The sequence below is a fragment of the Salvelinus alpinus genome, chromosome 36 (assembly GCF_045679555.1).
Source record: "Salvelinus alpinus chromosome 36, SLU_Salpinus.1, whole genome shotgun sequence".
Lineage (NCBI taxonomy): Eukaryota > Metazoa > Chordata > Actinopteri > Salmoniformes > Salmonidae > Salvelinus > Salvelinus alpinus.
The window spans coordinates 3,684,235-3,709,646 of record NC_092121.1 but is presented as its reverse complement, the minus strand read 5'-3'; the positions used below and the strand labels follow the sequence as shown (position 1 = coordinate 3,709,646).

General features: G+C 41.3%; 1 protein-coding gene across 2 annotated transcripts; it reads right to left on the bottom strand.

The window, feature by feature from the left end:
* Positions 1-18,363: 18,363 nt before the first annotated feature.
* On the bottom strand, positions 18,364-24,403 carry LOC139565414 (uncharacterized). Of its 2 annotated transcripts, XM_071385738.1 has the most exons (5): positions 23,468-24,403; positions 22,868-23,164; positions 19,517-19,837; positions 19,195-19,332; positions 18,364-19,061 (listed from the first exon to the last, which is right to left on the bottom strand). In XM_071385738.1, exons 2-5 carry the CDS (start codon positions 23,013-23,015, stop codon positions 18,739-18,741), a joined length of 930 nt encoding a protein of 309 aa, XP_071241839.1. In that variant the 5' UTR covers positions 23,016-23,164; positions 23,468-24,403; the 3' UTR covers positions 18,364-18,738. The 2 variants fall into 2 exon arrangements, with proteins under 2 accessions (XP_071241839.1, XP_071241840.1); XM_071385739.1 differs by having other exon boundaries at positions 22,868-24,403.
* Between the last annotated feature and the right edge of the window lie 1,009 nt (positions 24,404-25,412).

Here is a 25,412-nt window from a genome sequence, read left to right as displayed (position 1 = left end):
TTGCTTTGGCGATACAATAGATGTTTTAACTTCCAACTAGCTATTAACGAACAGGTAAACCATGTCAAAATGCCTTAAAATTGTTCGAAAGTTCGAGGACGCTACGCAGACGCGTTTTGTTAGAGCTTCGCCATTGCCGGAAGTCGGGCTAAACTATCTTGATTGCAATGAAAAAAACAAAAGGATAAAACAGAAGATCAGTTGATCACTCGTTGTTACCGTGTCAAGTGATTATGATACCAGACAGCTACATTTTCATTTGATATCATACCATTTTCTTTTAAAGACAGTTAAGTTATTTACATTCATCAGCCTTGGTTTCTGATGCTCCTGATAGGTTGATATGTCATTGGGGCAGAAGTAGAGAATCAAGAATATTTAATGAGAGATCAGCTGGCGATGATTTTGTGGCCATCAGTGGTTGCAATTTGCCCTGTACCAACAGGTCCTAAGCCAATATTAGACGTTATTATGAAGTGAAAAAATCTCTCAATATCAGAGATTTTAATATAATGACGAGATACCTATGTCTCCACCCTAACAATGGGATTCCTTTTCCACGGAGCAGGATGGACGGCTGTCAAGCTCCAGCCTATTTCTCTCTTTGGATTGGTGGATACACCTTGTTATTTTAATACTTTTTTGAATATTCAATGAGTGTTGTTGATGTCAACCGCCTGTAATCAATAGAGAGCTACTATGCTATTATCCCCATGTCATTAATATGCATAGCCATCTCAGGAACTCCGATCAAAGTTGCCGGGATGTCACGTGTCCTACATATATCAGTACACTTGTAACGACTTAAGCGTTACACAACTTCTATTCGATCAAATAAATCTCACGTACCAAATAAGCCATTACATTTTTGTTGTTGACCAAATCGACACTCTCATTGCCCTCCATACAAAAACTCCTCGATTAGTGAGCAAAAGAAACAAAACAACGCCACCTGCTGGAGAAGACAGATTTTTGGCCCAGTTATCCCTCTCCCTTCGTCTCCTCCTCTCTGTCTTAATGACTAATGACCTTGACATGTCCATCAAACATGCACGACATTATGGAATTGCTGCTAGTTGAGCATACTAAGGGCAATTCATCCATTTGATAGAGTTTAGGTTCTGGTTTTAAATTTAGGGGTGGTTTATCAGATTTTTTTCAGATAAATTCGAATTTGTCTGACAACAGGAGTTGTGGCATAGTTTTTGTCCTCTTGTATGTGGCAATCAATCATTTTGGGAATAAAGGAGGAATATCTACCACTGTTAAAGAGAAAGATCTCCCTATCAAAAAAGGGGAATAATCTGGAAACAGCATTTTTAAAACCTCTATAAATTCCAAGAAAAATTACTTAATCCACCACACAAAAATCAGTAATAGAACGATTAAAATAATTAGAAGTAACAGTAAGACACCAACAAAACCAGCTGGACAATCCTATTACATTGTCTAAACTAAATGATAAAATAAAGGCCCTTGAGCGGTAAAGCCTGTGGGCTAGACAGAATTCAAACAGAGATGCTGAAACACAGCAGCTATAAGTTGAGAGGCTATTCTCAAGCTGTTTAACCTACTGATGAGGGTAGGCTACTTTCCTGAGATCTGGTGCCAAGGCTTTATCACACCTATATAAAACAGCGGTGACAAGTTTTGACCCTAATAACTATAGAGGCATCTATGTTAGTAATCATTTAGGAAGGGTTTTCTGAAGCATCACAAATGCCAGAATTCAGGCCTTCTTAAGTGGACACAACATTTTAAGTAAATGTCCAATGGGATTCTTCCCTAAACACTGAACAACAAATCATATACAGGTATATACCCTTAGTGAGGTCAGGCACTGATGTTGGGCGAATAGGCCTGGTTCGCAGTCGGTGTTCCAATTCATCCCAAAGGTGTTTGATGGTCAGGACTCTGTGCAGGCCAGTCAAGTTGTTCCACAGCGATCTTGACAAACCATATGGACCTCGCTTTGTGCACGGGGCATTGTCATGCTGAAACAGGAAATGACCTTCCCCACACTATTGCCACACATTTGGAAGCACAGAATCGTCTAGACTTTCATTGTATGCTGTAGCGTTAAGATTTCCCTTCACTGGAACTAAGGGGCCCAGCCCGAACCATGAAAAACAGCCCCAGACCATTTACAGTTGGCACTATGCATTGGGGCATGTAGCGTTCTCCTGGCATCCGCCAAACCCAGATTCGTCCGTTGGACTGCCAGATGGTGAAGCTTGATTCATGACTCCAGAAAACACGTTTGCACTGCTCCAGAGTCCAATGGCTGACACTTGGCAATGCGCATGGTGATCTTAGGCTTGTGTGCGGCTGCTCGGCCAAGGAAACCCATTTCATGAATCTCCCGACAAACAAAGTTCTTGCGCTGACGCAAGTGGGCTGGTCAACCTCTGGGCCGGAGGGCCGCCTGCCTTATACATTTTTTACTACTAATAAAAAAGTTGGCAGAAGGTTGAGCGAGACGAGCCAACCCCCCCTTTCCCCTAGGCCCGTTGGTCTATTCCAAACAAACATCTATGCAACCCTTAGCCCCGCCCCCTTTGTCTCACTCACACTCACATTGACACTGACAGCTTGAAAACTAGCTACAATAGAAAATGGAAAAGCAGAGTAAAAAATGTAAGGGTGGTGCTGAAAAGTTAAGAGACAAAAGTGTCAAAAGTCTTCACTCAAATGCAAGTAAATGTAAAACACTAAACAACTTATTCGGTAGTAGTAGTACTAGCACCAGTGCCACCGACGCTAACATCGAAGTGCTAGACCGGCAAGAGGAATATGCCACAACCCGGTTCGCGGGTGAAAGAGTAGACGGAGAGGACAGCGAAGCCAAAGACAGTCCAGGCGAAGCGGTAGATATGTGCCTAAATGTATTACAAATACAACATGTTGAATCAGAATTTATGAGTGAAATGCAAATACTATTGGTCAGCTACTGCTGTGTAAATGTACCAGAAAGAATTAATTGAGGTAAAGACGTACAGTAACTGGGTGTTCAAACCGGCTAGCGGAAAAACTCAAATTTGACGCCTAGCAATGCTCAGAATGCCTAGATTTCGACGGTCCTGTGGGGTTTTGTGGGAAATGGCAATCACTTGAGTATCAGTGATTTACTGTCGTATCATTTTACTTAGTTAAAATAAGCATTTTAATTTGATTCTGATTGTATATGTCTAATGCAATTTAGCGTTTAGAACGACAAGGCAAAAGCAAACGTTAATTAGCAAATTTTATTTTGTGTCTATACAGCCTTTGGTTGCAAATAGTATACATATTGTAAAACCAATCAAGTCCGTTGCCTCTCAAATTCACATTTTGTGTGGGAGAATATGGCTACAGGGATGTGCTAGCTAGGATCCTCATCGCCACGGTTCCTACCACTTCGCCTCTTACTAGACAACGCATTGAAATCATCCTCCCAACAGTCCGGTGTGAACGGAGAGTAAAGCCACACAAAAAAAATGTGTTGTGTTGATATGAAATAGTGGGGCTGCTGCTGTGTTTTTTTAGTTTTTCTAAATTGGGCCTTTATTAGTTAATTTATATATTATTTTATTCATATCCAGGTTGATGATAGGTCCAGTCCAGTTAAAGTGGAAGTGAGCATTTAGGTTGATGACAGGCCCAGTCCAGTTTCAGTGGAAGAGAGGATCTTTGGGGTTGATGACAGGACCAGTCCAGTTTCAGTGGAAGAGAGAGTCAGGGAAGGCCAGGATGCCAGACCAACTTTTGATTATTTCAAGAGACCCAAGTCAGATGACCTAAAAACATGTTTTTGTTTCCACCCTATGTAGGAATCAAAAAACTCTGTGGTACAGATGGTTTTCTGTTTTAAAGATGGCACCAATCGGAAATAGCTGTCATACAATGAAGAACGCCATGCGTTATACTGTTCAATTTGTATGGCATTTGCGAAGCCTACTGACAACAGTATTTTTATTAGTGGAATAACAGATTGGAAACATGTTCACCAAAGGGTAGAAGAGCACGAGAAGAGAAACATGCACAGAACTAGTGCTGAGGCATACTTTTTAAGGTCCTCCAAAGCAAACATTCAAAGTCTGCTCAGTGGCAGTCAGGTGTCTGCCCACATAGAGCAGGTACGCAGGAGAAGGCAGGTGCTGGAACGTGTCATAGACATAGTGAAACTCATTGGCAAGAGGGGGCTCAGATACAGGGGGATGCAGTCTGAGGCTGCGTATACATTAGAGGACACCAGTATCAATCACGGTCATTTCTTGGAGATGATAATACTGCTGGGAAAGTATGACGTCTGCTTGAAAGAACATCTCACCGAATGCATTGAGAAAAGCAAGAACTTACATCAGTCTGAGACAAGAGGCAGAGGTTCTCTAATCACACTCCTCTCAAAAAATACTGTCAACAACATTCACACAATTCAGAGCATTATCCAAGAGTGGAATTGAGTAAGCTGGAATGTTCTCTGTCCAGAACGACACAACTCAGGACATAACTTCTCAAGACCAGTGCTCTGTCATTGTGAGATTTGTGACAGACGTTGTACAAGAGAGGCTTGTGGCTGAGGCGTCCACTGGACAGTAATTTGTCCAGTTGTTGACAGATGTCGTGGATAAACAAAAATTAGACATGAGCAAGTGCATTGGCAATGCTACGGATGGAGCATCCAATATGCAGGGCAAATATAAATGGACTTCTGTTACGGATACAGGTATTCTGTGTGTATTTGTTTTCTCTCCTTCTGCCTTAATCACAGGTGGCAGTCATCAGTCGCCAATCAGTCGCCAATCTGAAGACACACCTGCTCCTTTTCCCTTACCCAATCACATCCCCTTTCCCTTGGTTTAAAAGAATCACAATCAGTTGTCTCCGTAGCTATCTCTCTTTTGTTTTTGCACCTACATGTCACATTTGTCCGTTATTATGTGAGTATGTATTGTTGTGGTGTATGACTGTTTGTTTGTTGGTGGGAAAAGGGGATACCAAGACAAGTTGCCCATGGGCTTAGTTATAATTGGGCGGACTCACTGTATTTTATTGGTTAGTTAGCTAGCGGTTATTGAAGCAAGTAAGACTAGCTTAGGGGTTTTTGGATATTTATTATTTCTGTCCTTGGGTCCAGCTCAGCCCCCCCCCCCCCCCTGTACCGTGTGTTTAACAAATAAACCATAAGTGTTTGACGGTAGATTTAGGTTGTCTGTTATTAGTTCTCACTGTTCCTTTTCACTATTATGATTAGCATGAGATATGTTGCGGGTCTCGTTTGCATCCCCCCTAGAATGCAGGGCCAAAGAGGTTCGTAACAACTTCTCTACTCTGTTATCCTCAAAGTCCCCCAATCAAGTGCATGTATGGTGCTATGCACATGTCCTTAAAATAAATCTTCTTAGGGATAGCTGCCTTTTTTCCCAATTTTCACCTAAAATGACATACACAAATCTAACTTCCTGTAGCTCAGGCCCTGAAGCAAGGATATGCATATTCTTGGTACCATTTGAAAGGAAACACTTTGAAGTTTGTGGAAATGTGAATTGAATGTAGGAGAATATAACAATAGATCTGGTAGAAGAAAATACAAAGAAAGAAACAACCATATTTTTTTATTCTACCACCATCGTTGAAATGCAACAGAATCCTCCTGATCCTCAACACTGGAGCTCCCCAAGGGTGTGTGCTCAGTCCCCTCCTGTACTCCCTGTTCACCCACAACTGCATGGCCAGGCACGACTCCAACACCATTAAGTTTGCAGACGACACAACAGTGGTAGGCCTGATCACCGACAATGACGAGACCTCCTCCCTATAGGCTGTCAGAGACCTGGCCGGGTGGTACCAAAATAACAACCTATCCCTCAACGTAACCAAGACTAAGGAGATGATTGTGGACTACAGGAAAAGGAGGACCGAGCACGCCCTCATTCTCATCGACGGGGCTGCAGTGGAGCAGGTTGAGAGCTTCAAGTTCCTTGGTGTCAACATCAACAACAAACTAGAATGGTCCAAACACACCAAGACAGTCGTGAAGAGTGCACGACAACGCCTATTCCCCCTCAGGAAAGTAAAATGATTTGGCATGGGTCCTGAGATCCTCAAAAGGTTCTACAGCTGCAACATCGAGAGCATCCTGACTGGTTGCATCACTGCCTGGTATGGCAATTGCTCGGCCTCTGACCACCACAAGGCACTACAGAGGGTAGTGCGTAAGGCCCAGTACATCACTGGGGCTAAGTTATCCTGCCATCCAGGACCTCTACACCAGGCAGTGTCAGAGGAAGGCCCTAAAAATTATCAAAGACCCCAGCCACCCCAGTTATAGACTGTTCTCTCTACTACCGCATGGCAAGCGGTACCGGAGTACCAAGTCTAGGACAAAAAGGCTTCTCAACACTTTTTACCCCCAAGCCATAAGACTCTTGAACAGGTAATCAAATGGATACCCAGACTATTTGCATTGTGTGGCCCCCCAACCCCTCTTTACCGCTACTGCTACTCTCTGTTCATCATATATGCATAGTCACTTTAACTATATATACATGTACATACTACCTCAATCAGCCTGACTAACCGGTGTCTATATGTAGCCTCGCTACTGTATATAGCCTGTCTTTTTACCTACCTATTGTTCACCGAATACCTTTTTTGCACTATTGGTTAGAGCCTGTAAGTAAGCATTTCACTGTAAGGTCTACTACACCTGTTGTATTGAGCGCACGTGACAAATAAACTTTGATTTGAAAGGTCCCACTTCTATCCATCACTCTGGTTGTAATTCCGATGGTGTCCAGAAGATGGCACCAGTGTATGTGCAAAGTTTCAGACGGATAACTTTAAGTATGAGCGAACTACACGACATTTAGTGTGAAGTCACCCAGGTACATTTGGGCAAATCATGAAGGAGACATTTGCATTCATATTACATTTTTCTGCAAGAATATTGTCAAATCTGTACTTGGACTTTGATTTAGCTTTTCCAGTATTAGTAGCCATATTATAAGTTCAACAGTTGCAAAACAACCAGTTTTCATTACTTCATGACTCTGAATATTCTTATAATTTTTGTCCAAAAGAAAAAGGCATGCTGTCGCAAAAGTTTAGCAGTTACATTTTGTGACAGATACAGGGTTTCCGTATACTCCCGTAAAACCCAACTCATTGGCTATCTAGCTAGCTTTGTGCTTATTTGACAAAGTTAGAGTCCATCAAGTGAAGACGATCTGCGTGCCATGAAGACGTCGCTCTATGACCAAATTTGGTGTCCTATAGGATATACTACACCCCTAATGATATAGGGAAGTCTGGTTACGTTCTAGGATCTATGAGGAATACATACAAACGTGATTTGACTGGTTGAAACAACGTTTAGGGTTAGATTTTCACAGATTCCTTTCTTTGCATATTGAACGAGTGGATATACAAAATAGATCGTGCATGCTATATGGACCTTTTCAGGATATGAAAAAGGATTTTATCTAACAAAACGACACTTCATGTTTTCTCTGGGACCCTTTGGATGATACATTCTGAAATCTTGCTCTGATTTAAGTACACATTTCACCTTCAGAGGTGAATTTATCAAACCTATCGCGGTGAAAAAAGTATTTTGTTGTTAGGAGCTCTCCTCAAACAATAGCATGGCATTTTTTGGGAGTAATAGCTACTGTAAATTGGACAGTACAGTTATATTAACAAGAATTTAAGCTTTCAGCCGATATAAGACACTTATACAGTGGGGAGAACAAGTATTTGATACACTGCCGATTTTCCAGGTTTTCCTACTTACAAAGCATGTAGAGGTCTGTAATTTTTTATCATAGGTACACTTCAACTGTGAGAGACGGAATCTAAAACAAAAATCCAGAAAATCACATTGTATGATTTTTAAGTAATTAATTTGCATTTTATTGCATGACATAAGTATTTGATCACCTACCAACCAGTAAGAATTCCGGCTCTCACAGACCTGTTAGTTTTTCTTTAAGAAGCCCTCCTGTTCTCCACTCATTACCTGTATTAACTGCACCTGTTTGAACTCGTTACCTGTAAAAAAGACACCTGTCCACACACTCAATCAAACAGACTCCAACCTCTCCACAATAGCCAAGACCAGAGACCAGAGAGCTGTGTAAGGACATCAGGGATAAAATTGTAGACCTGCACGAGGCTGGGATGGGCTACAGGACAATAGGCAAGCAGCTTGGTGAGAAGGCAACAACTGTTGGCGCAATTATTAGAAAATGGAAGAAGTTGAAGATGACGGTCAATCACCCTCGGTCTGGGGCTCCATGCAAGATCTCACCTCGTGGGGCATCAATGATCATGAGGAAGGTGAGGGATCAGCCCAGAACTACACAGCAGGACCTGGTCAATGACCTGAAGAGAGCTGGGACCACAGTCTCAAAGAAAACCATTAGTAACACACTACGCCGTCATGGATTAAAATCCTGCAGCGCACGCAAGGTCCCCCTGCTCAAGCCAGCGCATGTCCAGGCCTGTCTGAAGTTTGCCAATGACCACCTGGATGATCCAGAGGAGGAATGGGAGAAGGTCATGTGGTCTGATGAGACAAAAATAGAGCTTTTTGGTCTAAACTCCGCCGTGTTTGGAGGAAGAAGAAGGTTGAGTACAACCCCAAGAACACCATCCCAACCGTGAAGCATGGAGGTGGAAACATCATTCTTTGGGGATGCTTTTCTGCAAAGGGGACAGGACGACTGCACCGTATTGAGGGGAGGATGGATGGGGCCATGTATCGCGAGATCTTGGCCAACAACCTCCTTCCCTCAGTAAGAGCATTGAAGATGGGTCGTGGCTGGGTCTTCCAGCATGACAACGACCCGAAACACACAGCCAGGGCAACTAAGGAGTGGCTCCGTAAGAAGCATCTCAAGGTCCTGGAGTGGCCTAGCCAGTCTCCAGACCTGAACCCAATAGAAAATCTTTGGAGGGAGCTGAAAGTCCGTATTGCCCAGTCTGTATGGAGGAGTGGGCCAAAATCCCTGCTGCAGTGTGTGCAAACCTGGTCAAGAACTAAAGGAAACGTATGATCTCTGTAATTGCTAACAAAGGTTTCTGTACCAAATATTAAGTTCTGCTTTTCTGATGTATCAAATACTTATGTCATGCAATAAAATGCAAATTAATTACTTAAAAATCATACAATGTGATTTTCTGGATTTTTGTTTTAGATTCCGTCTCTCAGTTGAAGTGTACCTATGATAAAAATGACAGACCTATACATGCTTTGTAAGTAGGAAAACCTGGAAAATTGGCAGTGTATCAAATACTTGTTCTCCCCACTGTATGTACATTTGTTGTTTCTCTAAAATCTGCGATCGTGACACAAGGCGCTGCATGATTTACAACTGTCCCGTTGACGGAACGCCTATCCCTAAGAAGTTTCTTGTTCGTCTGACACAACTGAACTTGTCTTAGCAAGTGGGTCACTGTTTGCTCTCCTTAAAACCTTTTGTCAATAGGGGGAGCTGTTAGCACTTTTTTTGTTGTTGACATTGCCAAATTAAACTGCCTAGTACTCAATTCTTGCTCGTACAATATGCATATTATTGTTATTATTGGATAGAAAACACTCTCTAGTTTCTATAAGTGTTGGAATTATGTCTCTGAGTGGAACAGAACTCATTCTATAGCACTTTTCCTGACAGGGAGTGAGATTTCCGAAATCTTGGCCTCTGGTCCCAGGTCAGTTTTAATGTCCCTGTGAATGCTATGAGGATACAAACACTGCCTACGCCTTCCTCTAGATGTCAGTAAGTGGTGACAATTTGAATGGAGTCGATTGCGCAATCAGGGCCTGTATAAAACACCAAAGACCGGAAGTAGCTTTCTTTTGGACCCTGCGCTCGACGCACAATGGACGTCGGACTGGCCTCTTTCCAAGCCTTGGTTTAGCCAGTAATATATCGCCGGTCATGTTTTTACTCGTTATAGGTGTTAAAAACATCATAAGGTAGTTAATTTAAACCGTTTTATAGCAATTTATATCCGTTTAGTGCGATTTTGAGGCATTTATTTGTGACGTCCTTCCATGAGCTGGGCACTTTTCCTGTACATACCGAACGTTAGTGGCCAGTTCGACGGGACAAGAGGACATCTTTCGACCAAAAGACGATTAGACCGGAGAAAGGATACATTGCCCAAGATTCTGATGGAAGAACAGCTCATAGTAAGTATCACTGTTCTGTTGAAAAATGTTAAACGCATATATCGCCATTTTGTTTTGTGTAGCTTCGCTTTGGCGGACCCGGTATTGCACAGTAAGGATAATTTTAGAAATGTAATTCAGCGATTGCATTAAGAACTAATTTGTCTTTCGATTCCTGTCAACCCTGTATTTTTTAGTCAAGTTTATGATTAGTTATAGATTAGACTAGATCACTCTCAAAGATGGCGCCCGACATTTTCAGGCCAGTTTTGCTACTATTCTCATTGTATAACCACGTTTTTTTGTGGCTAAATATGCACATTTTCGAACAAACTCTATATGTATGTTGTAATATGATGTTACAGGAGTGTCATCGGAAGAATTCTGAGAAGGTTAGTGAAAAAATTAATATATTTTGGTGATGATAACGTTATCGCTCCCTTTGCCTTGAATTCATGCTGGGGTAACATTTGCACATGTGGTATGCTAATATAACGATTTATTGTGTTTTCGCTGTAAAACGCTTAGAAAATCTGAAATATTGTCTGAATTCACAAGATCTGTGTCTTTCCATTGCTATGCTTTGTCTATTTTTATGAAATGTTTTATGATGAGTAAATTGGTAATACACGTTGCTCTCTGTAGTAATTCTAGTCGCTTTGGGGAGATTTGTGATGGTGGCTGCAATGGCAAACTATGATTTATACCTGAAATATGCACATTTTTCTAACAAAACCTATGCTATACAATAAATATGTTATCAGACTGTCATCTGATGAGGTTTTTTCTTGGTTAGTGGCTATTTATTTCTTTATTTGGTCGAATTGGTGATAGCTAGTGATGGAGTGGAAAAATAGTGGATTATAAAAAATGGTGTCTTTTGCTAACGTGGTTAGCTAATAGATTTACATATTGTGTCTTCCCTGTAAAACATTTAAAAAATCAGAAATGGTGGCTAGATTCACAAGAAGTGTATCTTTCATCTGGTGTCTTGGACTTGTGATTTAATGATATTTAGATGCTACAATTTACTTGTGACGCTATGCTAGCTATGCTAGTCAGTGGGGGGGGGGGGTGATCCCGGATCCGGGTTTCTGAGGCAGTAGAAGTTAACGACATTGCTGTGTTACTTCGTGAATCCTATCAAAGGATGGATGTGTTGGAGAAGAAGAGCCAGGACACGCGACAGACGCCTATCTCCAATCGGAGGAACACGCTGGTGGGCTAAGGAAAGTGCTTTGAAGAAGCACTTCAAAGAAGGTCTTTGAATCCTTTGAAAAACTGAACCAGGGTCTCTATTTTGAACTATTCTTCACACTATCAGCCATAGCGTATCAGCCAAGGACAGGCCAACATGAAGACAACTGTTCGGGTGAAGGCAAGAGGATTTACTGCGGCTCTTCTCTGGTATGAGACGATACTGACAGCTCAAATATTTATTTGGATATTTGAGAACATGTCCCCACTGTCCAAATACCTGCAGACAAGTGGGATGGACATCCTGTCTGCACATTGAATGGTTGTGGCTACACAGGAAACCTTGAAAGGCATGTCAAGAGACTTTGACACCGTTAAGGCAGCTACAGACCCATTTGTTCAGTTTCCAAATCAGAAGATCAAAGAACAGGATGAGGACACAGAGCTGGAGGAAGTCCCTCTGCCACAGAAAAGGGCAAGAAAGAAGAAAATCATGTCTGGAGAGATGGCTCAAGATGAAGCTTTGACAGAGGCAGAGAGTGCCTATAAAGTTCAAGTCCACAATCAAATTATGGATACAGTCACATAGTATCCACAGGTGATTTCTGTCTCATGGCACTCTATATGCTGACCTAGGCCTTCTGGACCCTATAAACTTCCTCCAAATAACATCCAATGGTCTTCCACAGACAGCCCTTCAAGAGCTCAGCAAATGTTTGCTTTCGATTTGATAGCCGAGCAACTGTTGACAATTTGCAGTGTGAGCTGAGGAAGCCTCGCTGTACAGTGGAAAAGACTGAAAAGTTCAGGATTGGAGGAATACATGACCAGGACAGTGGAGGATGGCCCAGATGGAAATTAAGAATAAATGCTGCTCATCCTGCAAAGAATGTCCACAGTGTTGTTACCAGATGCTGAGACGGTACAACCTGCTGACTGATGCTTACCATATCCTTGGCCTTGGATACAAGTTCCTACTCACCCTCTCAGTTACCCAGGTAGCTTGTGAGTGAAGTTTCTCTACCTTAAAGTATATCAAGAGCAGACTCAGGAGCACTCTCTCAGAAGAACAGCTAGAGGCCTTCATGCTGATGGTCACCGAGAAGGACATCCTAATGGCCCTGGATACTGACATGGTGATCCATAGAGTTGCAGAGAAAAGCTGTTGATAAAATTGCTCCTCCAATAAGGTAGTTGAGACATATTTCCTATAACTTGCTTACTTACCATAATTTTACTCATATATTTCTAATGTCTCTTTCTCCTGTCTGTAATATTGCTGTCCAATAGTTTGACAGAGTGAAGCCAGCCAGCTAACCCTGAGCAGCAGTTAGACAGTTCTGTTTCAGTGAGTATTGTGGATATCATAGCATCTCTTTTTTTTTTACACAAGGCTTCGGGTGATGTTGATGAATCATGACTCATGATGGCTTGTGCTGCTCTCTTACAGGTTACACCATTTTAAAGATACACTTCTTGTTAATCCCACCACAGTGTCCGATTTCAAAAAGGCTTTACAGCGAAAGCACCATAAACGATTATGTTAGGTCACCGCAAAATCACAGAAAAACACAGCCATTTTTCCAGCCAAAGACAGGAGTCACAATAAGCAGAAAGAGATAAAATTAATCACTAACCTTTGATGATCTTCATCAGATGACACTCATGGGACTTCATGTTACACAATACATATATGTTTTGTGCGATAAAGTTCATATTTATATCCAAAAACCTCTTTACATTGGCGCCATGTTCAGAAATGCCTCCAAAATATCCGGAGAAATTGCAGAGAGCCACATCAAATAACATAAATACTCATCATAAACTTTGATGAAAGATACATGTTTTACATAGAATTAAAGATACACGTGTTCTTAATGCAACCGCTGTGTCAGATTTCAAAAAAGCTTTACGGCAAAGCACAATATTCAACAACCTGAGAACAGCGTTCAGCCACAAAAGGAAGCCATACAGTTACCCGCCAAATTGTGGAGTCAACAAAAGTTATAAATAGCATTATAAATAAATCTTACCTTTGCTGATCTTCGTCCGAATGCACTCCTAGGGCTCCCACTTCCACAAGAAATGTTTGTTTTGTTCGGTAATGTCCATCATTTATGTCCAAATAGCTATTTTTGTTAGCGTGTTTGGTAAACAAATCCAAAGTCAGGAAGCGCGTTCACTAAAAGCAGACAATGTCAAAAAGTTCCGTAACAGTCAGTAGAAAACTGTCAAACGATGTATTGAATCAATCTTTAGGATGTTTTTAACATAAATCTTCAATAAAGTTCCAACCGGAAGAATTCCATTGTCTTCAGAAGTGCGATGGAACAGAGCTCCCTCATGTGAAATCACATGGTCAGAGCATGGTCAGCTCATGGTAGACCTTACTCATTCCCGTCTCCTTCGGCCCCACTAAACAGTAGAAGCATCAGACAAGGTTCTACAGACTGTTGACATCTAGTGGAAGCCGTAGGAAGTGCAAACTGACCCATATCCCACTGTGTATTCGATAGGCGATGAGTTGAAAACCTACAAACCTCAGACTTCCCACTTCTGGTTGGATTTTTTTCTCAGGTTTTTGCCTGCCATATTAGTTCTGTTATACTCACAGACATCATTCAAACAGTTTTAGAAACTTCGGGAGTGTTCTCTATCCAATACTACTAATAATATGCATATATTAGCAACTGGGACTGAGGAGCAGGCAGTTTACTCTGGGCACCTCTGGGCACCTTTTCATCCAAGCTACTCAATACTGCCCCTGCAGCCATAAGAAGTTTTAACAAACTATAGTTTTGGCAAGTTGGTTAGGACATCTACTTCGTGCATGACACAAGTAATTTTCCAACAATTATTTACAGACAGATTATTTTACTTATCATTCACTGTATCACAATTCCAGTGGGTCAGAAGTTTACATACACTAAGTTGACTGTGCCTTTAAACAGCTTGGAAAATTCCCCAAAATTATGTCATGGCTTTAGAAGGTTCTGATAGGGCTAATTGACATAATTTGAGTCAATTGGAGGTGTACCTGTGGATGTATTTAAAGGCCTACCTTCAAACTTAGTGCCTCTTTGCTTGACGTCATGGGAAAATCAAAAGAAATCAGCCAAGACCTCATAAAAAAATTGTAGACCTCCACAAGTCTGGTTCATCCTTGGGAGCAATTTCCAAATGCCTGAAGGTACCACGTTCATCTGTACAAACAACAGTACGCAAGTATAAACACCATGGCACCACGCAGCCATCATACCGCTCAGGAAGGAGACGCGTTCTGTTTCCTAGAGATGAATGTACTTTGGTGGGAAAAGTGCAAATCAATCCCAGAACAACAGCAAAGGACCATGTGAAGATGCTGGAGGAAACAGGTACAAAAGTATCTATATCCACAGTAAAACGAGTCCTATATCGACATAACCTGAAAGGCCGCTCAGCAAGGAAGAAGCCACTGCTACAAAACCGCCATAAAAAAGCCAGACTACGGTTTGCAACTGCACATGGGGACAAAGATCGTACTTTTTTGAGAAAAAAAGGTCTGATGAAACAGTAATAGAACTGTTTGGCCATAAAGACCAACGTTACGTTTGGAGGAAAAAGGGGGAGGCTTGCAAGCCGAAGAACACCATCCCAACCGTCAAGCACGGGGGTGGCAGCACCATGTTGTGGGGGTGCTTTGCTGCAGGAGGGACTGGTACACTTCACAAAATAGATGAAATCATGAGGTAGGAAAATGATGTGGATATATTGAACTATCATCTCAAGACATTAGTCAGGAAGTTAAAGCTTGGTCGCAAATGGGTCTTCCAAATGGACAATGACCCCAAGCATACTTCCAAAGTTGTGGCAAAATGGCTAAGGACAACAAAGTCAAGGTATTGGAGTGGCCATCACAAAGCCCTGACCTCAATCCTATAGAAAATTTGTGGGCAGAACTGAAAAAGCGTGTGCGAGCAAGGAGGCCTACAAACCTGACTCAGTTACACCAGCTCAGTCAGGAGGAATGGGCCAAAATTCACCCAACTTATTGTGGGAAGCTTGTGGAAGGCTACCCGAAACGTTTGACCCAAGTTAAACAATGTAAAGGCAATGCTACCAAATAATAATTGAGTGTATGTAAACTTCTGACCCAATAGGAATGTGATGAAATAAATAAAAGCTGAAATAAATCATTGTCTCTACTATTAGTCTGACATTTCACATTCTTAAAATAAAGTGGTGATCCTAACTGACCTAAGACAGGGAATTTTTACTAGGATTACATGTCAAGAATTGTGAAAAACTGAGTTTAAATGTATTTGGCTAAGGTGTATGTAAACTTCTGACTTCAACTGTAACATTGGATTGGTTTCTTTTTAGAGTTAGGTTCACATTAACCACTTTATTTTACACACAGAGACTGATCGTGTAGATCATATTCTTTGTTGTTTATTTAGTTAAAACCTGCATTTCCCCCTAGCAGGGATTTTTTGCATGTTTGTGCAACAACAACAAAAAGTGTAACCTTTTTGGGCCCTCACCAGTTTGCATCCCTGTGCTCTCCTCTGGTGCCTATAAGATACTGTTTACTCAATTGGGAGTTGAGAATGTTGATAACTGGAGACAGATTATAGTATTTTCTTTGTCTTCTCTTTTCAGCAATAGCCATTTGCTTTCTAAACTATGTTTTTCCTATGATTGTATTTTGAAATATTGATATAGGCCTAGGCCTAGACCTATTAAACTTATTTTCACTGACTGCTGCAACTCAACAATCAGCTATTTGCTGCCTCCTGGCCAAATTGCGTACTGCCAAAATTGCTCATTTAACCTTTTTATACATGAGTTCTGAATATCTCTAACCGTCGACCCAACATTAATTGTTTTATGCATGTGATGTCAGAATGCACTCACTGTTTCAAAATGTGATTGTTACGCAACAGGACAGTTAACACACGCTGCCTGTTAATTATCTATAGGCTATGGTTCAACTTGTCAATTTCAAACTATTTTAGAACAAGTTGTATTTTCTAACAACAGTTTGAATTGACGTGTGTTCCGCCTCCTCATTAATTTGCATAGAAGTAGCTCCTTTCAGCGTTGCGGGCAATTTATGTTTGAGGCTTTACTTAGCCGGACATTTCGAGGATCCCACACACTGCACCAATGTTTCCGCAGATCAAGTATGCAGATGTGTGCAGTTTTGCACGAATTGGCACATTTTCTGGCTGACACTCGCATGGCCTTGTTGTTTTCCTTATAAATAATAACTTTGGACATGTGTACGTTACTATCAAAGTAAGTGCCTTTCTGTATATCGTGTTTTTTCGTTTCTACTGTAGCATACAGTATGTATGGAGCATAATGTATTTACAGTTGTATTCATATGTTTTCAAGTACTGCTGACAAATAATGCATTCTGATTATTGCATAGATTGTAATGGACACCTATGTGTGTAGAATACTTTTTAAGGTTGTACTGATTATAATGAGCTAATGCTAAGCTATTTGCCAGCTATGTGTGGCGCCATGCTTGTTGACATTATACAATGCATTCTGGTCTGACAGACCAAAGATGTTATAATGAGGTGAAGGAATGGTTCACTCATCTTTCGGGTAAACTTCTGGAAGCGAATGAAGGGATGTGAATGATCGTAGACGACACACCCCCTTCAACATGCGTACAGCAAACAGAACAATCATCTTGTTTCCTCTTGTCTTTGGTTGATGCAAAAACAAATGTGGCGGTGCGCACAAACTACCCATCATCGGATTGCTTTCAATTTCTAGAAAGTGTTTTACTCAATTATTTCAATCAATGTTGAGCTGACCCGTGATGTGATGAATTATAAATAGTAATTGCTATTAGGTAATGCATATTGTGGTTTTTGTCAGCCGAGAGTTATCTAAATTTTGTTGCGTCAATATTTCCTCAGTTCCTCAAGATGACGCAAGCGTTACAAAATAAATGTATACATACATGTTATTCAATCATTGCACCCACACTGCTCACACGCGCCAATGAGCATCTGCGTTGCCAGGCACTAAAATAGAAGTTGTTCCTATTTGTGGCGCAGAAAGCGCTGCAAGTCCTGCCTCTCCCATCTCCTCATTGGCTTTTAGAAGCATATGCCATGTGCCATCTCCTCATTGGTTATACCCACGTGGGTGATTGAAAGATTAACGGAGGTCGGTTGTGGTAATACACCTTATGAAAGTTAGTTGCCAATCGCCATATAGAGTCCAAAAAAGAAAAAGCCTGGAAAGAGGAGAGATGACAAGAAACAATTCGGTTGACCGTTTTGTGTGTGGATTAACTGTCGGAGTAGAGGACCTTGTGCATTTCAGGAAAAATAACAATGTGTATATCCCAGGACAAATTAGCTAGCAACAGCAAGCTAGCCAAATTGCCATAAATGTTTAATGCTTTTGACCTGTCCCCAAATTAATATAATGGTTCAGAGTTTGTTTTGATATTTCAACCTGCGTGTCGTGATCGCGTTTGGTGTGGGGGGACAAAATCAATTTGCACACGATGGCGCTCGCGGTTTGGGCATGGTGTTAGCGCTAGGACTAATGTAGCTTACATTTTCGTGTTATGCTGTTGCTACTTCTGTGAAAGTCTGAACATTGCATCCAAAAATGAACTTTGTCACATTCAGGACATAACTTTGCAAGGACTGTGCTTTTGAAAGAAGTTTCTGTGAAAAACCAGCGTGGCCAGCTCAAATGCTGACTGTTGCGTCAATCGAAACTGGACGTTCTAAATAAGTGTTCTAATCAAACCGGTTTGATCGTAAGCTCCATGGACCATACTTTAGAATGACCACACCCGTTTGTTGTTAAGTGTGAAAAGTGTTAAAACAATCAACAGCTAATTTTTTAAAAGAAGCTAAGGATCCTCTGTGGTGAAATCATCATATTCTCTGGTATAGTATGTTATTTATCTCTGTATAAGGCACAAGTAATTATTGTATATAAGAATTTGTTCTTAACTGACTTGCCTTGTAAAATAAAAAAAGCTAATACAAATTTTGGCAAATTTAATTCAATTTACTTTCGGGGAAGCTTATCTTCCCCTAGCCTACTGGATGCACCGCCTATGCCAACATCAATGTATAAGTAGCCGGCGCATAAAACAGCTGGCTGCGAGGCTTACAAGGCCAAGTTCAAATGACAACATCAAATTCAAAGCAATCAGCGCACTGACTAAATAGGTGACCTCAAGCAAACTGTCGGGTACTGTCTCTGCTCAATGCTGAGAGAAAGGTACACAGGCTGGCAGCTTCTCTCCAAGCACATTTCTGCATGTTCCCAAAGCTAGCCAATCGATACGCTAAACAGCTGTTGCATTTTAATGCAGGATTGGAATGATTTTAGTCAACTTTTTTCGCAGCCTATTTTTACATTTTTGATCTTGAGCTATACCCAGCTGATGCGCCTGCCTGTGTTACAGCATTGTCCTGAGCGGAGACATTAACGTAATCTTCTTCATCTTCACTGTTCATTTTTTGATGAGACCCCCCACAAACACGCTTTCTTTGAGTGTTTTCCTCCTCGTTGTCATAGGCATCCTCTGATTTCCCATAGCTGTGCCCTTTCTCCTCCTCATTCTTATTTTCCCTCTTCCCTCTCTCCAGACCTCTCTCGTAACAGACGTTTTCAAAATTCACATAGTCCTCTCCCTCTTCGTTGTCCTCCCCTCTGTTGTGTCTGTTGTCAATACCTGTTGCATAAAAGTTTGCTCATGAATATTCACAAGAACAAACCCAAGGGAATAAAAAAGCCTTACAAACAAAATGATATCAACAAAAGTCTTTGGGACAAATTTGAGTTTACAGTATAATGATATCACTTACATTCTCTCTGGTCAGTCTCTGTAGATGGCTTGCTGCTCCTCCTTGTCCTCCTGCTGACTAGACAGATGACAAGCAGAAGCAGAAACAGGAGTGCTAGCCCACCAGACCCTCCAGAGGCAATGATGGGGACCATAGATGCTGAGGAAAAGGTAAGTATTTCAAGGCTGAGACCTACAGATCAAGATTTGTAAGATGGCAAATTCATAGGATATAAAAACCAAAAAACAGTGATTATGAATGATTATGAATCATTTTACAATACTATGATTTTTCTCTCACGTAAAAGCTATTACATTTTTTTTTTAAGCATGTGTTATTTTACCTCTAATGGTGACAGCTAGTTCACTATTAGCCGACCTGAATGACCGGGTGGAGATGTTGACTCCATAGCTGCAGCTGTATTTCCCCTGGTCTTTATACTCTGCAACAGGGAAGTGGAAGCAGGCAGAGTGGTTGACTGCTGGCGTAGTCTCGGTTCTGTTGGACCCAGAGAAGTCCAGATAGAAGAGGCCTCCAGGATACTGTGGCTGAATGGAGCAGATGATGGAGAAGCTGTGGCCCCTGATCACCTCTGGCCCATGAGGTTCCCAAAACATCCCTCCATTTGGAGGACTGAGAGAGATGTTGGGCTGTAGCAGGACCACTTGGAAGAAAGTAAACAGCAATATGACTGTAATGTGATTCCATATTCACACCTTGTAACTGAGAAATATGTGCGTGATGGACAAGATAATCAGTCTCTCATCTCTATCAAGGCTCTGAATCTTAAATATATTCAGTGAGCTCCAAAAGTAATGGGACAGTGACACATGTTTTGGTGTTTTGGCTCTGTACTCCAAAACTTTGGATTTGAAATGACACAATGTATATGAGGTTAAAGTGCAGACTGTCCGCTTTAATTTGAGGTTATTTACATCCGTATCGGGTGAACCATTTAGAAATTATAGTACTTTTCTTTTACATAGTCCCATTTTAGGTGACCAAAAGTATTGGAACAAATTCACATACAGTACCATTCAAGTTTTTTTTCTTTATTTTCACTATTTTCTACATTGAAGAATGATAGTGAAGACATCAAAACTATTAAACAACATATAAGAAATCATGTAGTAACCAAAAAGGTTTTCAACAAATCAAAATATATTTTATATTTGAGATTCTTCAAAGTTGCCATCCTTTGCCTTGATGTCAGCTTTGCACACTCTTGGCATTCTCTCAACCAGCTTCACCTGGAATGCTTTTCCAACAGTCTTGAAGGAGTTCCCACATATGCTGGGCACTTGTTGGATGCTTTTCCTTCACACTGCGGTCCAACTCATCCCAAACCATCTCAATTGCGTTGAGGTCGGGTGATTGTGGAGGCCAGGCCATCTGATGCAGCACTCCATCACTCTCCTTCTTGTTCAAATAGCCTGGAGGTGTGTTGGATCATTGTCCTCTTTAAAAACAAATGATAGTCCCACTAAGCGCAAACCAGTTGGGATGGCGTATCGCTGCAAAATGCTGTGGTAGCCATGCTGGATAAGTGTGCCTTGAATTCTAAATAAACCACCAACAGTGTCACGAGCAAAGCACCCCCACACAGTTACACATCCTCCTCCATGCTTCACGGTGGGAACCACACATGCAGAGATCATCCGTTCACCTACTCTGCGTCTCACAACGACATGGTGGTTGGAACCAAAAATCTCAAATTTGTACTCATCAGACCAAAGGACAGATTTCCCCTGGTCTAATGTACATTGCTCGTGTTTCATGGCCCAAGCAAGTCTCTTCTTATTGGTGTCCTTTAGTAGTGTTTTCTTTGCAGCTGTCACGTTCCTGACCTGTTTTCTGTTAGTTTTGTATGTGTTAGTTGGTCAGGACGTGAGTTTGGGTGGGCAGTCTATGTTTTCTGTTTCTATGTTGGTTTTGGGTACCTGATATGGTTCTCAATTAGAGGCAGGTGGTTTTCATCTCCTCTGATTGAGAATCATATTAAGGTAGGTGTTTTCACATTGTTTGTCGTGGGTGGTTGTCTCCTGTGTCTGTGTCTATGTTGCACCATACGGGACTGTTTTCGGTTTGTTTGTTCGTTTCGTTTTATGTAGTCATTTTTCCTGTTCGTGCGTTCTTCGAGTTACATGTAAGTTCTTACGTTCAGGTTTGTCTACTCCGTTTGTTGTTTTTGTTTAGATTCAAGTGAAGTTCGTGTTTGTCGCCTTTACTTAAATAAATCATGTCAAATCGCAACGCTGCAGTTTGGTTCAATCCCTGCTCCTCCTCTTCGGATGAAGAGGAGGAGGAACGCCGTTACAGCAGCAATTTGACCATGAAGGCCTGATTCACACATTCTCCCCTGAACAATTGATGTTGAGATGTGTCTGTTACTTGAACTCTGTGAAGAACTTATTTGGGCTACAATCTGAGGTGCAGTTAACTCTAATGAACGTGTCTTCTACAGCAGAGGTAACTTTGGGACTTCATTTCCTGCGGTGGTCCTTGTGAGAGCCAGTTTCATCATAGTGCTTGATGGTTTTTGCGACTGCACTTGAAGAAACTTTCACAGTTCTTGAAATGTCATTTATTTTTGCTTATTTGAGCTATTCTTGCCATAATATGGACTTGGTCTTTTACCAAATAGGCTATCTTCTGTATACCAACCCTACCTTGTCACAACACAACTGATTGGCTGATGCGCATTAAGAAGGAAATACATTTCACAAATTAACAAGGTAAACATATTCATTGAAATGCATTCCAGGTGACTACCTCATGAAGCTGGTTGAGAGAATGCCAAGAGTGTGCAAAGAATCTCAAATATAAAATAGATTTTGATTTGTTTAACACTTTTTTTTTGGTTACTACATGATTCCATATGTGTTATTTCATAGTTTTGATGTCTTCACTATTATTCTACAATGTAGAAAATAGTAAAAATAAAGAAACCCTTGAATGAGTAGGTGTGTCCAAACTTTTGACTGGTGCTGCATATGTTTTTTTAAAGTAGTCAAAAGTTTAGTATTTGGTCCCATATTCATAGCAGTTGGTGACTACATCAAGCTTCCTGTACACATTTGTTGGATGCATTTGGTTATGTTTCAGATTATTTTATGCCCAATAGAAATGAATGGTAAATAATGTATTGCGTCATTTTCGATGTACTTTTATTGTAAATAAGAATATATGTTTCTAAACTTCTACATGAATGTTTACCACGATTACGGCTAGTCCTGAATATATCGTGAATAATGTTGAGTGAGAAAGTTAGATGCACAAATATCATACCCCACAAAATAATCTGAAACACAACCAAAACAAACAGCAAATGCATCCAAGTGCGTAGAGTCACAAACGTGATGTGATCATTGCATGTTAGGAATATGGGACCAAATACTAAACTTTTGATTACTTTATTACATATACTGTATAAGTGAATTTGTCTCAATACTTTTGGTCCCCTAAAATGGGGGGACTAGATACAAAAAGTGCTGTAATTTCTAAACGGTTTGCCCGATATGAATGAACATACCCTCAAATCAAAGCTGACAGTCTGCACTTTGACCTCAGTCATTGTATCATTTCAAATCTAAAGTCCTGGAGTACAGAGCCAAAACAACATGTTTGTCACTGTCCCAATATTTTTGAAGCTCACTGTAGATTAAGCAACACCTGTTCCCAACTACCACCTCACCTTTAGTAACGTTGCTGTAATGGGAGCTGATGTCTTGGCTGTTGGAGAGGGTTCTGTAGAGGCAGCTGTAACTGCCCTGGTGTGAATCGTCCATCTTAAACTTTGCTAAAGTAGCCCTGGGCTGTGAGGATCCAACGGTCACATTCATGACGGAGTCTCCATTCAGATAGAAGATGAATTCCACAGCATTACAGAGGATACGGGATGGAAGAGTGCAGGTGAGTTGGACCTCCTCTCCATGCAAGAAGGCAGAATAGGACGGGTCTGTGGAGAGTGAAGGCTTCTGCAAGACAACACCTGTTGGTCAAAGAGATGTAGTTTAGTGAGGAAACAATCCCAACCTATCTGGTCTTCATACTATATAAGCCACATGCTCTGTTCTAGGTTGCCCCCATCTGGTCAAGTAGCACCAAGTCAGGCCTGGGTTAAGTTTCTTTGTGCAACGGTCAACTCTCCACTAGGGGGCAGAGCAGGCTACAACACTGCAGTAATATGCTTTTTAGGATTTACTTTATGACGAGACCTTTCTGCACAATTCAAACCATTCAAACCAAATGCTGATAAAACTCAAGTCTAGACAAGGCAAAGAGACTCCCTTACCTGAACAAATAACACCTGCGTCCTTACCATGCTTACAGTTATGTGTTCCTCCTCCTGTGTGTGGGCACTGTGTGATGGAGCACTCCCTGCCAGAGCAGCCAACATCATCCTGCCAGATGGGCCCACTGCCCTGACCAAAGTAGGCCCTCTCTGGGGCACTATCAGCTCTCCCACAGGAAAGCTGTCTGCAAACCACTGCAGCATCATTCAAATCATTCAAGCATCAGAAAAATCTTCAATAAAGTTCCAACCGGAGAATTCCATTGTCTTCAGATGTGCGATGGAACAGAGCTCCCTCATGTGAACGCACATGGTCAGAGCATGGTCAGCTCATGGTAGACCTTACTCATTCCCGTCTTCTTCAGCCCCACTTCACAGTAGAAGCATCAGACAAGGTTCTACAGACTGTTGACATCTAGTGGAAGCCGTAGGAAGTGCAAACTGACCCATATCCCACTGTGTATTCGATAGGCGATGAGTTGAAAACCTACAAACCTCAGACTTCCCACTTCCTGGTTGGATTTTTTTCTCAGGTTTTTGCCTGCCATATTAGTTCTGTTATACTCACAGACATCATTCAAAAGTTTTAGAAACTTCAGAGTGTTTTCTATCCAATACTACTAATAATATGCATATATTAGCAACTGGGACTGAGGAGCAGGCTGTTTACTCTGGGCACCTCTGGGCACCTTTTCATCCAAGCTACTCAATACTGCCCCTGCAGCCATAAGAAGTTTTAACAAACTATAGTTTTGGCAAGTTGGTTAGGACATCTACTTTGTGCATGACACAAGTAATTTTCCAACATTTGTTTACAGACAGATTATTTTACTTATCATTCACTGTATCACAATTCCAGTAGTTCAGAAGTTTACATACACTAAGTTGACTGTGCCTTTAAACAGCTTGGAAAATTCCCAAAAATGATGTCATGGCCTTTGAAGCTTCTGTTAGGCTAATTGACATCATTTGAGTCAATTGGAGGTGTACCCATAGGCGGAAATCCCAGGGGGGACGGGGGGGACACGACCCCCCCATCCTGGGAAAAATATGATTTGTCCCCCCCAATATATCACTGTAAACATAACTATGTAATTTCAATAATATTAATAATACGCAGTGAAAGCACTTGTGCTGATTATAGACACTTAATAGCGCGTTTTTAAGTTTCACAAGATTGCGACCCCCCCGCCCATTGCCTCACAATGGTTTGATCCACTGCCAGTTCTTTAGCTTGCAAGGTAATAGAGGGTTCGTATCTACTGTCCGAAAGGCCCTCAATGTACGTAACTGACGTGAGGTAATCCAGTCAATCGCGCCATAGCAATGCATATATATTTTTAATGTTGCAGGGTTCACACACTAGCTGAATTTGCAGAGCTAGCGCGCAAACTAGAGCAAACATTAACTATCAAGCTAGCTAGTACCTATTCCATTTATGTGGCGTCGTCAAAGATGGAATATTTGCTATCGTCAGTTTATTCCAAGATTAGCATGCAGCTGTAGTGCTTCAAAGTCCCCGTGATAAGGTTAGCGATAAACTGAAGTCCAAACTGAACAGAACTACACTCTCTTATACCATTGTCTTAAATATATTTAATGGTCTCGTTGCAAAAGCTAAATTGTCGCTAGTGAATTAAAAAAAAAAAAAATTCACCTTTATTTAACCAGGTAGCAAAGATTATAGCAAACACCACAGAAACGGAATTGGTGCTCGCTAGCTTTGCAAATTCAGCTATTGTTGGAAGCCTGCCAATATGAAACAAACTATGTTAAAATTTCAAAACGTTGCAGTATGTGTTGTGTTAATGTGTGTGTGTGCAGCTAGACCAGCCAGCCAGCCAGGTAGAAACATGTCAGAAAAAAGTAAAAAGACGAACATCAGAGTATTTTTCAGTACACCAAAACGCAAAGTAAGAACCTAGTAGCCTAATATCTAGTAGCC

Coding starts and splice junctions, on each gene's coding strand:
- LOC139565414 (XM_071385739.1), bottom strand. CDS start 23,015: ATGAATGTGACCGTTGGATCCTCACAGCCCAGGGCTACTTTAGCAAAG. Junction 19,333..19,516: donor ACTAGCTGTCACCATTAGAG/GTAAAATAACAC, acceptor CCTTTTCCTCAG/CATCTATGGTCCCCATCATT. Junction 19,062..19,194: donor AGAGACTGACCAGAGAGAAT/GTAAGTGATATC, acceptor TTTATGCAACAG/GTATTGACAACAGACACAAC.